We start from the raw sequence: 15854 nt of genomic DNA, 5'->3' as shown, positions 1-15854 counted from the left end.
AATTGAAAGGTTCCTATATGGTCTGACGAGTTCTTTTTGTTATGTGTTGTTTTTTTATTTAAAGTGCCGATACGAAGAAGAAAATAAAATTTGAAAAAAATGCCTAGTTAAAGCAGAAACCTGCTTCTGTTAGTATTTTTAAGTGGCTGACTTCATACTGAATTCACAGTAAAGCTGTTGAATGCCACTGGACTTGAATACCATTTGAATACTTCCTGCTCTTTGGTAGGCAAAGAAATCAAGTGCTCAGGAGAAAAAAAAAGAAAAAAAAAAGAAGGAAAAAAGAGAAAGAACCAAACTACAGGGGAAAGGAGGCTTTTGGAGAGGCTACACTGTTTTCTTTTGTTCCTGCTGACACTCTACAGACAGTAAAAAATGCAGAAGTGTGATGCAGAGGAAAGGTCGCCACAACAGCTGAGGTTCAGTGAAAGAGACTTTGGACAAAGTCAATTCAGCTATAAAAATCTGGTACAGCATCTCATACAGAGACTTACTAATAAGAGATTTAAATCCTCATCACCACATAGAGGGACAATGGGAAAGAGCTCTGAGGCAGTCTTTGGGTCCAGGAAGCAAAAGTTTCTATACTATGGCAATCTACCTGGCCATAATAAAGTCTGGCCTAATGAAGTCTGTCTGAAACCAAAACCTGGCCAGTACATTCATAAATGTGAATGGCAATTACAGAACACAGCATTTCACAGTTTATGTTTTTGATTTAACTGTTAAACCAAAACCTATCAACAGCACTTGGACATTGTTTAAAATTTGCATTTCTTCTTCAAAGCAAATACTTCACAGTGTCTGATTGTTTACAGAATTGCCTAAATAATTTGTTCTCATTCTTCTCTCCCATCTTGACACTCTCCTTGCAAATATGAATCCAAGCAAAACATTTTCCTCTGTGACTTACCAGGTGATGTATGTGTGTGCTTTACACACAGGTTTACAATTCCTTGTAACTATGAGACAAGCCCTCACATTGCAGTGGACACAACAGAGTCATGTAACAAGCTCCTAAGCACTGACCAAAGGGACAGATTCTCAGTTTTGAAGCATGCTGAACTTTTTTAAATCACAGGGGACACTATGTGGACATATAGCAATATTTGCATGAACATGAATTTCATTAATAAGGATCCAAAGGAGGTATATTCTGCATCATAGGAGAGACTTCAGGGAGCTGACTTCAGAGAGTTATGGAAATTAGAGGAGGAATAAAATCAAAAGCAAAAGCTAGAACATGCAGCATGCATTCTAAGATGCGCTTGGTGAAGGGAGATTTAGGAAGGCTCTGGAACTCTGACTGGACATACTAAAAAGTTGCAGAAATTAAAAAGGTGAGGAATTTGGCTTTCGTGAACAGTGGAGGTACCTCCAGTTGCCACTTTTCACTGTCTTTTTATCTTAGGAACCTGCTACTGAGAACAGCTACAAAATCAGCAACTCCACTTTATTAATACAGCATCTCTGCTGTAACTTGGTTATGGGAAGGAAGAACACCAGCTGGTTGCTGCAATGTGATCAGAAGGTATTGAATTTCAACCACTATAAATCACCTCAAATTTCTTCAGTTCTTCCTTAGCAACAGTGTAAAGCACACCAGAGGAGCTTGGGAAAGCAGCTGTTCTCTCAGAGGTTTTTAGCCACTCTTCAAATCTAGAGTAATCATCCAAAAATTTTTGCCATAGCCGCCAGGTCTCTTCAATTCTGCAACAGATAACAGAAAATTAGAGAATGCTTGAACTGACGGCCCGTTGACCTACAGAACTTTAACTTGTCATCTGCAACAGCAAACTAGCACTGCACCAGACAATAACTGACTAATAATCTAACTCAGCCAGCCAGACTGATAAACAGACCACAGGGAAGGCTGGCTCTTTCCAGACTGAGTTAGAATAAGATGAAGGCATTTTTTTAAATGCATCTAATTTTGGAATCAGTATTAAAAAAAGTTTTAAGTTTGTAATAGGAGTTCTAAAAAACTGAGCACACACTAAATAACTTCTGAAATGCAGTGCCAGTGACATCAATAAAGCTGCTCTTTAATACAAATAACTGTTTCTAGTACAATAAAGATCCTAAATACTGATAGCTCAGTTAATGTACCAGTACAAATCCACCAAAGCATAATGTGTACATTGTAAGAAAATAAAATAGTTCCATGCATAGTTCCACATGAACTTAAAATAGTTCTGAATTTATGAGTTGGATACAAAGTTATGAAAGCCCATGTATGTTCATGACAGACTATGTCAAAGATAGAACCTGTAAATGTAGTTCTAAGTAGAACTTAGAACTTACAGATATATACAATTCAAGAATTTCCATGGCAATAGTATAAAATTACTTAAAGATATGAATCTATGGATAGAGATTCAAACTTAAAAGCAATACATCTTTTGCAAAAAATAAACAAGAAACTTCATTAAATACATTAAGAATATCCCACAAAATGAAAGAGCATAAAATGTTCAATTCAGCATTTTGAAACATCAAGTTCTTCCTAGAGTTTTTTTATATGACTGTATAAACATGACAGAAATAAGCTTCATAACTTAAAAAGTTAAAGAAATTATCTTAAATACAGGAGTTTAAATCTGTAAACATGTGTCATTACTAAGTCAGCACATAGTACATAGCATTGCCTCAATCATTATTGCTGTTGAAATCAATACACTATCCTGTGTGAGAGTAGAAAACAATGAATCTTCTGGGTATGATGGTCTAAGCATATGCAGTTGCCCAGACTACACCCAAGAATCCTGGGTGTTGTGGCTCTCATTTGCTCAGCACAGCTAAGGTGGACAGGTGGAGAAATTCCATTTAAGTGCTCAGTCCTAAAATTCTTCCAAAGGAACAAAGTCAGACATAAGAGAAACTGCTGAGGAACACCAACTACACATGAACCCTAATACCTGGAATAACGTTTCACCCATCCAATAACTAGTTTCCCATCAATCTCTGTAATTCTTGAGTAAATTTAAGTGTTACTACCTCCCTTTTATGTAATGTTTTCCAAATCTCTTGGAGTCATTGCTATCATCTAAACTTTCTCTAGTTTCTCTCTCATCATATCTACGAAGCATGGGAAATGATAAATAATTCCACTGAAGGACTTGTGAGTGAAATTTGATGATTGTTACCTGTACTTTGTATAAAGGCATGTGCAACTCAAAATTCTGTTTTGTTTATAGAGGCATGGCAGGTATTGGCTTCTACTCAGTGAATGATCTTTTTTTTAACCTCACACTCTTTTATTCAGTACTTCACCCATATAATATACATCACATCCTGTATTTCAGAAGGAAATACTAATCTGTAGGTGTTTTAGACTTACTTAAGTCGCCTTTCCATTGACATTGCACAAATATTTCTCCATCTTCTGTCCAGATTGCGTGTAGCCTGCTGGATAGAGTCACACTCTGCTTCTGTGGCACAAGCATCACAGTCATGAAGAAGTACTTCACAAAGATTGAGAACAGATGCCACGCCAGTGCTGTGTTTCTCTATGTCCCTCTGGAGTTCCTGCAGGTGAAGAGATTAGTTCTTAAGAGAAATTGCTAAACATGCATCCATGCAAATGCATTTATCTTTCACTCATTTAAAAAGAGAAAAAAGCTTGCAAACAGAGGAAAAACATCCAGTAATACCAATTAAGAGAGTGCATCTACGCAAGTGGTGATGCAATGGTCAATGAGGCCAGGAGAACCTGGCAGCATGCACAGCTCTCCCAGGAACTACCAACACCAAACCATCAACTGGGACAAACTGCTAGAGCTCTGCATGCTCAGCTGAGCATCTTTCACACACATTTAATCAACATCACCAATAAATGGTAGAATTATTCTCAGCCCCTTCCCATTATCACAGAGAATGTAAAGCAGAAGTTAGTAAGAGAATTGTGACAAGGAAGGACATTCTAATGTACTGCATGGGTTTGGCAGAGGGACCCTTCATGAACATGCTGCTCCCCATATGAGATACCTCCAAAATGGCACGTTTGACATGGAAATTGGCAGCAGCATGTGTTGAACAGCGCATGTGTTAGAGATTTTTCTTCCTTCAAGCTTCCAGTTCTATAGTATTTTCATTGGAAATAGAAAATGAAAATTCGACACACCTAAAGAAAATGCACTCACACTGTCTTAGCACTTATTATATGTGATCAGTATTATTCTTCCTGACGGTTTCTTGGTTCAATGGTTTGTTCTACACTGATGACAATGTTTCCTCTAGAACTAATATTTCACCTTAGCTTTGATCTCCAGATTCAAGTTAAGACTAACCACAGTGCTATGAAAAGAAATTCTGTTTGAATTTTGTCTACATTTGTAATATATCATCAGAATATTAGATGGAAAAATCAGTATGGACAGTAACAAAGCCAAGACAACCTAATTCCAATTGTGACAAAGAAATAATAATGTAACTGCATGAAAAAGTGCTATATTGCATCCAGAACACTAGGTTAAATTCTGATTCAGGTGAAGAAAGGAACCAACAGGACAATTAGAGACGTTTACACAGGCGAATGTGGCAGCTTGAGGATGATTAGAGATAAACTGCTCTATAATTTTGCAATTGAAGTAAACTGGCATACAAAGGGAAATACTGTGTCAATACATTGTGTCTACATGTATTTAATGTCAAACTACAGGAACTTTCCTTACAGCTAGCAATATGACCTGAAAATGTCCTCCAGCAGGAAATGAGATCTAAATGTCAAATTAAAAAACAGGAAATTTGAAATAGAGCAAGGTGGATCTATACAAACAATTTTTTTGCTTGCTTGTAACAACTGGGCTTTCGCTTAATGAAGTACTCTAGTTCATCTTCTCAACTAGAAAGTTATTTCGTAAACATCTGCTTGACAACATCGAGTGGAAAATCACAATCTTTTATTCCTCAGCAATGGCCCTCTCACTTCACTTGCCTGAAAAATACTTTCATTGTAATGTCAAAATGCTTATTTTTCTTTCTATCTGCCCTGAACTATTATAGAAGGATGGATTCTATAATCAGATGTTCCCCTTTATGAAACACACATGGCTCCAGACAGCTATGAGACTTGAGGCTAAGTAAGTTCAGGTAACATGATCTCCTTTCTAATGTTTTGGTGTAAAGCAGCAGTGAGAACTATGGGTCCTAAGCATTCCTAAGAATTACACTTTTTTAATTCACCTACAGAACATTTCCACAAGCAATGTCTAGACTATTTCTTTTCTATAGTCTAATATTTATTTCCCAGATTTTAAAATATATTATGTTTATTAGAGAACATTAAGCTTTTGGGTTAGTTCACAAAGGAGTGTCACTTTTATGCACTGCTGTCACCCATATACAACCGCTTTTTTAATTTTATTTGCCCAGAAGAAAACATTTTTTTTTTCTCATTTCAAGAGGTAGGAGATTGAGAAAATAAATAAACAAGTAATCCTTTAAATGAAGTTCATTACCCCAGAAAAATACTGAATTGAAGTTATGCTACCTCCCCCCAGGATATCCAGATTCAACTGCATTTTTAATTTCACTAGAGACCAGCGATCTGCAAAGCTGATGCTTGGCTGAAGTAGAGAAGTAGATAATGGAGTTTCATAAATGGAATTTGTCCCTCCTCTTTCACAACATAACATCTTTCACCTAATTTTGCATATGAACAACATGATCTCAGTGGAAGATCAAACATGGAAAAGAAAACAAAGTCACTAACAGAAGAGACAGGGAACAAAGTATTTGAAAAGGTAGCCTTCTGAGGTGTAGTGGATAGTGATACAGCCTCCAATAATAAAAATACTGGTTGCCATGCATTGAAAGTGGGTGGGTTTTTAAAATTATTATTATTATAACCATGTCTTGTATTGTTAGATTAGCAAATCATCACCATGTTTCCAAATACAGCATCCACCCACAGTAAGATTCACCTCTATTTCTCTCCTTTAGAATTCAAATTAAATCACTCTCACTTTTACAGAATATTACCGCACGCTGTCATCACAAGGAAACAGTGAAAGGCAGAGATACACCAGTCTCTGTGCCCAAAATAAATCCCCCAAGAAGTGGTTGTAACAAACTATGGGATGTTTGCATAGGGATTCTAGTAAATAATCTCAACTGTCTACTTTGTTGGTAGCAATGTTTAGCCCTTCCCAGCACTTTATTGTCTTAGAAACACCATTCATTACTGATGCTTCTGTGTTATAAATTATTATCCTTAAGTAAATTCCATATAAAATATTAATAAGTATTTCTGAACAGAGCAGTAGCAAATCAGTTGAGGAGCTGGCAAAATCTCTGAGGGAGTTCTTGGCTCTCAGTTCTACGCTCAGCTTAAAGGAGCAAAATGCCCATTTGTACTCATCATAAATTATCCACAAAATATCCTGTCTTTCCTCTTCCCACGCATTTCTTTCTCCTCTGGAGAAAGAACCCAAGAGAACACCTAACTCCTCTCCAGTGGGAAACAAAAAGCTATTTTTTCCAATAAATAACCAACAGGAACACAAAGGACAGCAGTTCTCTCCAGCAATGTGCATCTTAGGTAAAACTACACTGGGCAGTGAAGTATAACAGGAAGTAGAAAGTATAGTAAATCATCTTAGAAGTAACATTACTTTCAATGCCAAAAGCTGGCTGAATTCACATTTTTTTACATATTTTAATCTAGCACTGCATAAAGGCTTTGAGTAGTATAAACCAACCAATTTTAACTTCACATGTATAGCTCATGCATCTTTACGTGCAAAGTGACTCTCAAGCTGCAAAATAAAAGTGAGTTAGAAAGGTTGCTAAAAATAATAATTTTCAAGCATTTGCAAAATTTGCAAGGTCTAATAGGTGTCAGTTTTGTCTCTGGGAACAGACAATTCAAACAAACAAAAATCACAAGCCCCAAAGGAAAACAATTGCAGTAACTCGTTCAGGTTACATCTCTTGGTGCCTTACCTTTCTTGGCAATGTCAATCAGCTCCTGGTGGATTCGATGTCAAGGCCAGCAGAAGGCTCTATAAGTGACACAGTAAGTACCACTTGCCTTGATATTTAAGCATTTTGCCTGATGCCCTCTCAACTGAACTGGGTATGGACAGCCCAGGGACACTCTACTCTGGCTCTCCCCATGTCTCTGTTCACCTGGTAAGGGTGTTGTATTTTACCTGCTGCTCATTTAGCTTCCTTTGTATCTCCTCAGAGTCACAAGTTTCATAGACGATAGGTTTGGACAGCTCTGACTCAATGTGGGCAAGCCAAGACCTCAGACTACTCATGTTTTTATCCAGCTGCTGCACTGCAACAAGGGTTTCCTTCAACTTCTTTACCCTGTAAAGAAAAAGAAATGGCAGTATTAAGTACACCCTGAAGGAAAATTTTCACAGCATGTGTTTCAGGAAGTTTTCAGAGAAACTTCACGTAGATGGTGAGTTCTTCTGTAATGTCTTCCTTTATTATGTAGCAGAAGTATATTATATGTGCATTGAATCCTGCTTTCACAGCTGCTGGTTGAGTGCTTATGAATGCCACAAAACATTTTCAAAGCTTCGGCACCTTTATCAGTTGACCCCCAAAACCATCTAAGTAATTTAGTTGTGCATTTGACCAATAGATGACAACTGCTCTTCTTAGACCACAAATAACTTATCCATGTACTGGTGGGAGACTGCACTGAGTGAACAGGCCTTTTTCACACCCATGAAAACACTGAACTAAGTAACACAGAAAATTTGGGTTGGACGAGATCTTTAAAAGTCATCTAGTGTACCTGCTCTGCAATGAGCAAGGACATCCTCAACTAGATCAGGTTGTTCAGAGTCCCATCCAGCCTGACCTTGAACATTCCTAGCAAGGGGGCACCATCTGGGCAACCTCTGTGATCAACCTGTTCCAGGGGGAAGACTTGCCCTTGAATAAATAAGTTTCAGAGCAAGAAGTTCAGCTCAGAACTTGGGGAGAATTCTTGAATTCCAAGGGCTGCTTTAAGTTGGTGTTATTGGACTATTTCAGGTTTAAACATATGAAATTGGAATGGAACTGCATAGTGATTTCTAACTAGTATTTTTCTTGAAATCCTGACACTGGAAGACCAATGAGCAGGAAAAACGAAATAGATTTCTGTTTGTGATTTTTTTTTTTTTAATCAAGAGAGCATTAAGCTTAGTGATTGAATAAATTCAAGTAAACTTTCCTCCTATCTCAAATAATTTTTTCTCCAATCTGTTTGAACTGCAAAACTGTCCTTCAGTAATTCATTCTCTCCTTCCTATTCCCGTGTTTCATAATATACATTATTAGTGAATTCTGAATTTTTTTCTAAGCTCTTTTTCCCTGTTTGTGTGGTACCAAAAACAATCTTGAGTAATGTTCCCTTTTATACTCCTATTGCTCTTCTATTTAAGCGTTTCAATACCAGAAAGGTTTGAGATGAGTGCCATTGGGAACAGACTGACTAAATTGGGTTGAAAAATACAAAACTGCCAGGTTAATTAAGGAAACAAAATGCCCCCTGACTATTCTATAATTCAAGTTAAGCAGTTCACATTTTTCTTGTTTAACCAGCAAATTTATCAAGTGCTTCCATACTGAAAGCAGTAGTTGCAGTTGACCACTAAGAGAATCACAGAGATATTAATTTCATCTTAAAAAAAAAAAAGTTAAATCTTTCAAATTTTCTTCTTTTTATAGTCCTCCATTTAGCTCACAGATTGTTAAACTGTGGTTCTTTATTAGCTAAAAACCCTTAAGAACAGTCCAAATACAGTTTCCTTGCTGGAGTCTCATGACCAACAGCTGGAGGGTTTGATCTGTAAAAAAACCTCACCTGGTAACTGGAAAAAAATCAGGGCAATGTGAAAACCTGTCTATGATGGGCCTGATGTCAATACAATTATGCTGAAAGACTGCCTTAGTCCTCATCATGAGGCTATGTATCATAACACAGCCATGCGTTTAGGCTTAGGGAGATGGTAGGAGAAACCACTGAGGGTACCCTCTCCTTATCACCTCTGGTTCTACATTCAATGTTTTGTGGGTTTGAACCAACTAAAACTTGCTCATAGGGTGACCAAGAAAGTTGGTTATCACCCTTCTGCAAGGCATATACAGCTTTTCAATCTCTGACATTACTGAAAAGGGGAGAAATCCTGCCCATTTTCTGCTTATAATTTCAAGGTTCAATGCTACTGATCTTTTGGAGGCCTGCTGGAGTAGGAAAGGGAACAATGAGTCATGCCAGCCCTGTGGAGAAGCAATGTCACTCGATTATCAGCAAGACCAAGCTGCGGACCCGGATTTTTTTGTTTGCAATTGTGTGTACTTTAATCTCCGTGCTGGATTTCATCTACATTTTCCCTACAGCAACTATAAAAAGTCTAGCTTTTAGAAAGTGCCCTCTGCCTCAGGCAAACTGCACAGGAATACATCCCTGACAGAGCATAAAAATAGTCTGGGCCAACTACCACTATTTTCAGTCACATGATCTAAGTTACTTCAGAGAGAGAAAGAAAAACAGTGTGAACAAAGAACACTCCAACCAAACCCAAAAACCCAAACCTTCCAGATTCCTTCCTGTACCCCCACTACGTCTACCCTTTATACTGGTTTTTTTTTGTACTGAGTTTAACGTAAGAGGTTCCTTGCCCGTGGTACAAATAGAAACAAATAAACAAGTGCTCATTTGAGTCTGCTGAGATTTTTTTTTTTTTGACTGAACTGCAGTGCAGTGTTGTGCCTCCGGCTACACTGAAAGCATATCCGTGATCAAATAATAGATGCAATCCAACATGCCTGAGTTTTCCTTCTGAATTTCAGCAAGAAAAGTTGCCTGTGCTCTAAAAGCTCTGCATAAGAGAAAAAGATCAAATTTAAAATCTTAAAATCAGGTATGTAGAATCCCTAGCCAAGAGTAATTTTGATGTTTTGAGATTTCATTTGCAAGATTATGCTTCATGTGTTAATGATTCCAACAATAATTTCATGCTTTTGTTGCAGCACCAGACAGCACAGTAACTGCATGTTAGAGACTTGAGATAACTTTTCTCCTTGATAATAAAAATTCTGCACTGAAATCAAAGGGTTAGAACCATGACACAGTTGGTTTGAAGGTTGTTTTTCATAAAACACACTCCCCAGTCTTGTTACAATTTAAAAATGCTTAAATGCTCAGAAAGGAAAATACAGCAGAATTCAATTGTTTTCAAGGTTTACTGATGAAAAATCATCTAACAATTTGAATGGGCTTATGATACTTATATTTTCATGTTCCAATTAATGTGCCTCAATTTCCCCAAGAAACCGGTAACTTTAGATTGTCTATAAATAATGTCTATTATTCTACATTGGGCAAAGACAGTGGGAAAACAACTTGGAGCCAAAATTAAGCACAGATATATTTAATTCAACTAGTCCTAAAGAACAAAATCTTAAACTCCACTTAAATCTAAATGGGAACAATCCTGTAAGTACAGAAAAATGCATCATATAGAAGTCATAACTACTGCATTAGTCATTTAGACAGCTGCTTACTAATATTAAACTTTAAAAGCAGGATGAAAAAAGTCAGTAAGAGCATGTTGGCTAAGTCTGTACAGTACACATCAGAAAACAGAAAAGGTGCTTTTAAAAAAAATAATTACTTGGAACAGCAGACAAAGTTTAAAGAAACACTCTGAAATAGTGAAAAATGTTGCACTATTAAAATCAGCTTTGAAAAGATCAGTTTGAAAACAATTTTTTTATTAATAAAAAAAGTATTTATTTTCCAAAGTATGGTACTACTGTGTAGTAGGACACCAGTAAAGCCAGTTATATTTACTACTCCAATCAGTTTGCTCTTTCAAAGACTGAATTTCTAGAATTCTGAACAACAGCTAAATTTCTAGAAGAGATAATGAGAAAAGGAAAAAAGAGAAGCTGGATCAAAAATCCAAGATGATATAGGGTCAAGTTCAAGTATTACATGCAGTTACAGAACAGTCATTAATACGAACAGGACAGCCAGGCTTTGATAAGTTAAGTCTGAAACACTCTCTTTACAGCTTCTTTCCTTCTCTGCCTTTTGCTTGTAGTCATGCCTCTTTCATGACACAAACATCAAGCAGACAGATACAGTTTGCTTATTCTCATGTGTACATGCTCTTGTATTTGAAAACAGCAGTAAAATCAGACCACAGTTTCTCTCAGACAGCTAAGAGATTTTACTAGTTCTAAGTCTCTACCACTATAAAAAATTATTCCAGGATCCAAAAGTACTAGCTGTAAAACAAAGTATGCTGTTATCACTGTCAACTGCTTTTCAACTAAGCAGAAAACAGTAATTTCTAGCTATAGTAGTGATTTCTACATATCAATATTTCAGTTAGTTTCCCAGCAAGCCAAGACTTCAGAAAGAATAGTATCAATCAAAAGCAAACAAAAATAGTTGCCTGCCTTGTGATATCACAGTTACAGTCTGGGAGGTCTGAATCCACACTGTTGTCCTCCGCCATCCTCACAGCATGCAAGTCTTCCACCACAACCATGAAATTTTCCAGTATTAAAAAGAAGAACTTCCACTCTCAAAGCCTGCAAACACTGTTCTTTTGGAGGGGGGAGGAAAGGGGACGCACTTTGCTGGGGAGTACTGTACAGAAAATGTTTCATGCCAAACAAATGTTAACAGCCGTTGCTTGATAACATGACACTGGATGGTGACAAGTGGTCATGTTTCTAAATAAAACCTGCATTCATCAACATGTGCCAGACTTGATCTCCAGGAATGTGGACTAGGACTGGTAGGGGAAAGGATAAAAACACATACAAAACCTTCTTTGCAAAGTCTGAGCAGTTGCAGCAATAGCACCATTTCCTGGCCGTAAACAATGGCAACTTTTTTCATAAGGCTGACATATCAGAAAAATTAATCTGAAAGGATTACATGGTTCTAGAAGGGAAGAAATGTAAGTCTGTGGTGCAGAAACAATTCTGCAGCTGTCACTTCTGTATTTACAGACCTCCTCTGAATGGAGGGGCAATTAAGAGTAACAGGTAAGGGAACAGAATGTGACAAAGATGCATTTACAGGTGACTAGAGAAGTTTCACCACAGAGTATAAAACTGACAGGTAAAGATTTAGACTGGACATGTATTACCATAAAGTATTACTAAAGCACTTTCACACAGCACTTTCTATTAGTTCACAGATGTAGGAAAAGAAAAATGCTCCAGGCAAGGGATTACTGTAGCATTGCAGGAAAATCTGCAGGCTCTAATAATTTATTAATACTGTCAGGCATCCGGAACGTGAAAAGATGTATTTTTTTCCCTCAGTACTAGGACAACTAATATGCCTTTACTACCTGAATGAAGCCAAAATTATGTTATATGATACACTCTAAATTACAAAATATCATAACAGAAACACATGCCAATTTATAAGAACATATTCTAAAGGGTCTCCGGAGCATTCTAAAAAATTATCTTGGGCATGTCAACCTTTCATCCACTGGTAATTAGACATCAATACAAGCATTTTGTGCACACATTAATCAACACCTTGGTTTTTAATGATTTCCAGCCTAAGATACAGCTGAACTACCAAAATTTTCATAGCCTAGCATCAAACCTTTCCACAATTTATTTCCAAACTTCAGCAAGTTTGCAGAGGTTTTTGCCCTTCAGTGGGCACTGGAATGTAAAGAGTTATATGTTTAATTGCATACAATAATGTTGAGCATGCCAATTGAGAAAGGCTAAGGTGAAATGATCTGGAAATGAAAGTAAACAATACTTTACATTAGTTTATAATAAAAGTAAATAATACTTTACATTAGTTTCCATTTAGAACTAGGACTTGATACTTCATGATAACAGAATGTGTATAATATAATTATACACATTGTGTATAATTATACACACAGTGTATAATATTGCATCTATGTCTCCCTACCTGAGAATGATCAAAATCCTAAATCCTCACCACTCCCTGTAGTAGGGACTAATCTCTAACACTGAATAGACAAGACAGATAATTTTAAGATGTGTTCTGTATTTTCTGAATGCAATCCCTTTTTGCTAGAACCTTCCTGGTATTATTTGAACACTTCTCTGTGTAAGCATTTCAAAAGAATTACATAAAAATATATAAAATATACTTTAAATTCAACAACTGGTGATGTAACCCCACTGAAACCAAGCAGGCTCCTCAATGATAATGCAACTTCCTGACTTAATCCTTCTGTAAGAAATATATGGTGTTCATTATTTTAAAATGAACTACTATTAAAGGAGCTGGAGCCACTGGAATGCTTCTGCTTACATAAAATTTATGGCTCCCATACTAACAGATTTCAGAGTAAGAATGCACTAAAGCCATATGAAAAAAGAAGAGACAAAAAAAGGTGATGAAAGTAAACAAACCTTTTTGCTTCTAACAGGACTAAACTATTACTAATGCATTTGTCCTTACATCAAAGAAATGGGAATTATAAAGTATATGAGCTATTTATGAATCCAGGAAGTGCAAAACTGTGAGAAAATTATTGTTAGTAATGGAAGGAAGGCTGTAGCACAGCTAAACAGAAAGTGTCTAAACAAATAAATAATTTTCTTTACTTATCAAACAACAATCCTGTATTCCTGTATTTTTTTAAGTTCTGAAAATTGCTGTTATACTTTTGACCTTGAATAAAAAGACTCCTTAAGGCCAGGTTGCATACATACTGGAGTTACTCTTCTCCATCCATGAAAAAAATGATCTGGTAGAAAACTTAAGACTTAGTTTTAGGCCTGCTCTTCTTGAAATACAAAACTACAACGGCACTGTTTTGGTTCTGCTGTCAAGAAATTTTTAGAAAAACTACATTTGCATCCATTTTTTAGCACCATGTAAAGTAAGGTGGTACTAGAGCAAGGCTCACTAAATCTGACTGCAACTGATCCTATATTGTAGAAACATAGAACTGTTAAGTTTGGAAAAGAGCTTTAAGATCAAGTCCAACTGTTAAACTACTACCATCACCATATTATTATAATGAAGCTTTTAAATGCCTCTTCTTGAAGAAATGTTGTCATGTATCATAAAGTAAAACAGCAAAGTCATTTTCACAGAAATAAGTTGATGGTTAGGAATAAATTTATTTCAGAATTTATGATAAAAAGGTAGACAATAAAGAATTTTAAAAGCATGATGTCTAGCAAATGAATCTGTCCAACTTAAAACTTATAAAACAAAACAACTGTCCTACCTGGCTGCAATAAGATCTAGAAGATGCTGCCACCTCTCATTGATTTTGACAAGTTTGTACTCAATCTCTGATGCCTTACTCTCATGGCTGGCTTTAGCAAGCCTCTCTCCCATTTGCTGAAGCTGGATTTTGTTCTTCTGGGCTACAGCAATTTCTTCTTGATAATCCTAGAGAGTAAAGAGCAATCAGAAGACAGGGTACTTATTCTAAATATACACTGCTGTGCACTCCAAAAGGAATGGTGCAAAAATACAAGTAAATGTTGTTTTTTCAGTTGATTGGTACAGTGGAGTGACAACTTCTTATATATTTGATGGATAAACAAAAACAACTACCAGAAGAATGGAAAAAACCTACCCAACACAACCCAAAACAAAATGTCTTCTATAAATATGCTATAGTTTAACTCATTACAGGCAATTCTGATTGGACACTCAGTAAAGCATTCAGATGCCTCTGACTTTGCATTCACTTAATTTTATTGTACTCTGGGAGGTCCTATCTCAACAAAGACAGGAAAATGCTGCATAGTGAGAGAACAAAAACACCAGAACACATCAGAGTAAGGTAAAACCTTAATTTCAGCTAATTAAAAAACAATTAAGCAGTTAAAGAAGAGTATGTAAGTGTACATTATACCTTTTTCAGTTTCTCAATCATTTCTTCTATGAGGATGTCACCATTTTGAGACACCTTACTTTCCATTTGTGTCAGCCATTCACAGAGTTCCTTGTTCTTCTCACTGAAGACAGCCCACTCATTCAGTCTCTCACTGACTTGCTGTCGACGCAAGGAGACCTGAAACCATTTGCAAAGAGCAAATGAAACTAAAATAGCAAACACACTTAAGACATGCTTAAAACACTTGGTGCCTCAATGTGAATTCCTCTAGCCTTGAAAAAGTGTTGTAGCCACCTACTTGCCATTGAAACAAACTGGAGTTGTACAGCACAAATTTCTGTGACTGCCTGTAAGTTCAGGGGTAAGCGCTGATCTCAGATTTCCTGTTAGCTACATCCTATGCACAGAGACAGGCACCCAAGCGTTAAGCTCAGGAGTCTGTCAATATCTTGTTTCATAACATCTCTAACACAAAGTTTTCATTAGAAGATAAAAACTGTATTTCTTACAGTTCTTGCTCACTTTTAAAATTTTATAAAATATTTTAGTCTCAGTGATTAAATTAAAAATGCTTCACCAAAGCATAAAAAATCCCCCAACAAATATAGTACAGGCCACAGTACAAAAGTCTGTGCCATTTGTGCCTGAGCTCATGAATACAAAGCTAAATTCAAGATACACTGTATTTTGCAAAAGTAATTTTTTACTTGAGTCTCAATACACTAATATCATAGATGACTATTTCCTGTGTATAAGCATGCCATCTTGAGAGATTCCAAAGCACTGAGGTGTGCTCTGACAGGAAAGATTAGGCATGACACACCAAACAAGCAAATGCTGCAGTTAACACAGACGGAAGGAAAACATTGCTGCATTTAAGAAATAGATGTAACTGTGGTACTACCTGCAGTGGCAGACCCAGATGGACACTGAAATCAAAAAAGCAGAACATGCTAAGCAGCAAAATCATCTCTCCAGCTTCAGACACTGGTACAACTACTTACTGCCTCCCCACTGTGA

At 36.7% G+C, this 15854-nt stretch overlaps 1 protein-coding gene across 18 annotated transcripts in view; it reads right to left on the bottom strand.

Annotated features, from left to right (window-relative positions):
* SYNE1 (spectrin repeat containing nuclear envelope protein 1) overlaps window positions 1-15854 on the bottom strand; it is a 290137-nt gene that overhangs the window by 22542 nt on the left and 251741 nt on the right. For all 18 annotated transcript variants that reach the window (XM_058021621.1, XM_058021620.1, XM_058021626.1 and 15 more), the window contains 5 exons: window positions 14853-15011; window positions 14214-14380; window positions 7155-7317; window positions 3341-3528; window positions 1560-1710 (listed from right to left, as the gene is read on the bottom strand). In XM_058021621.1, the coding sequence (XP_057877604.1) occupies window positions 1560-1710; window positions 3341-3528; window positions 7155-7317; window positions 14214-14380; window positions 14853-15011 (828 nt within the window). The remainder of the gene's footprint in view (window positions 1-1559; window positions 1711-3340; window positions 3529-7154; window positions 7318-14213; window positions 14381-14852; window positions 15012-15854) is intronic.

This window comes from Melospiza georgiana, chromosome 3 (genome assembly GCF_028018845.1).
Source record: "Melospiza georgiana isolate bMelGeo1 chromosome 3, bMelGeo1.pri, whole genome shotgun sequence".
Taxonomy (NCBI): domain Eukaryota; kingdom Metazoa; phylum Chordata; class Aves; order Passeriformes; family Passerellidae; genus Melospiza; species Melospiza georgiana.
This window is presented reverse-complemented; position numbering and strand designations above follow the sequence as displayed.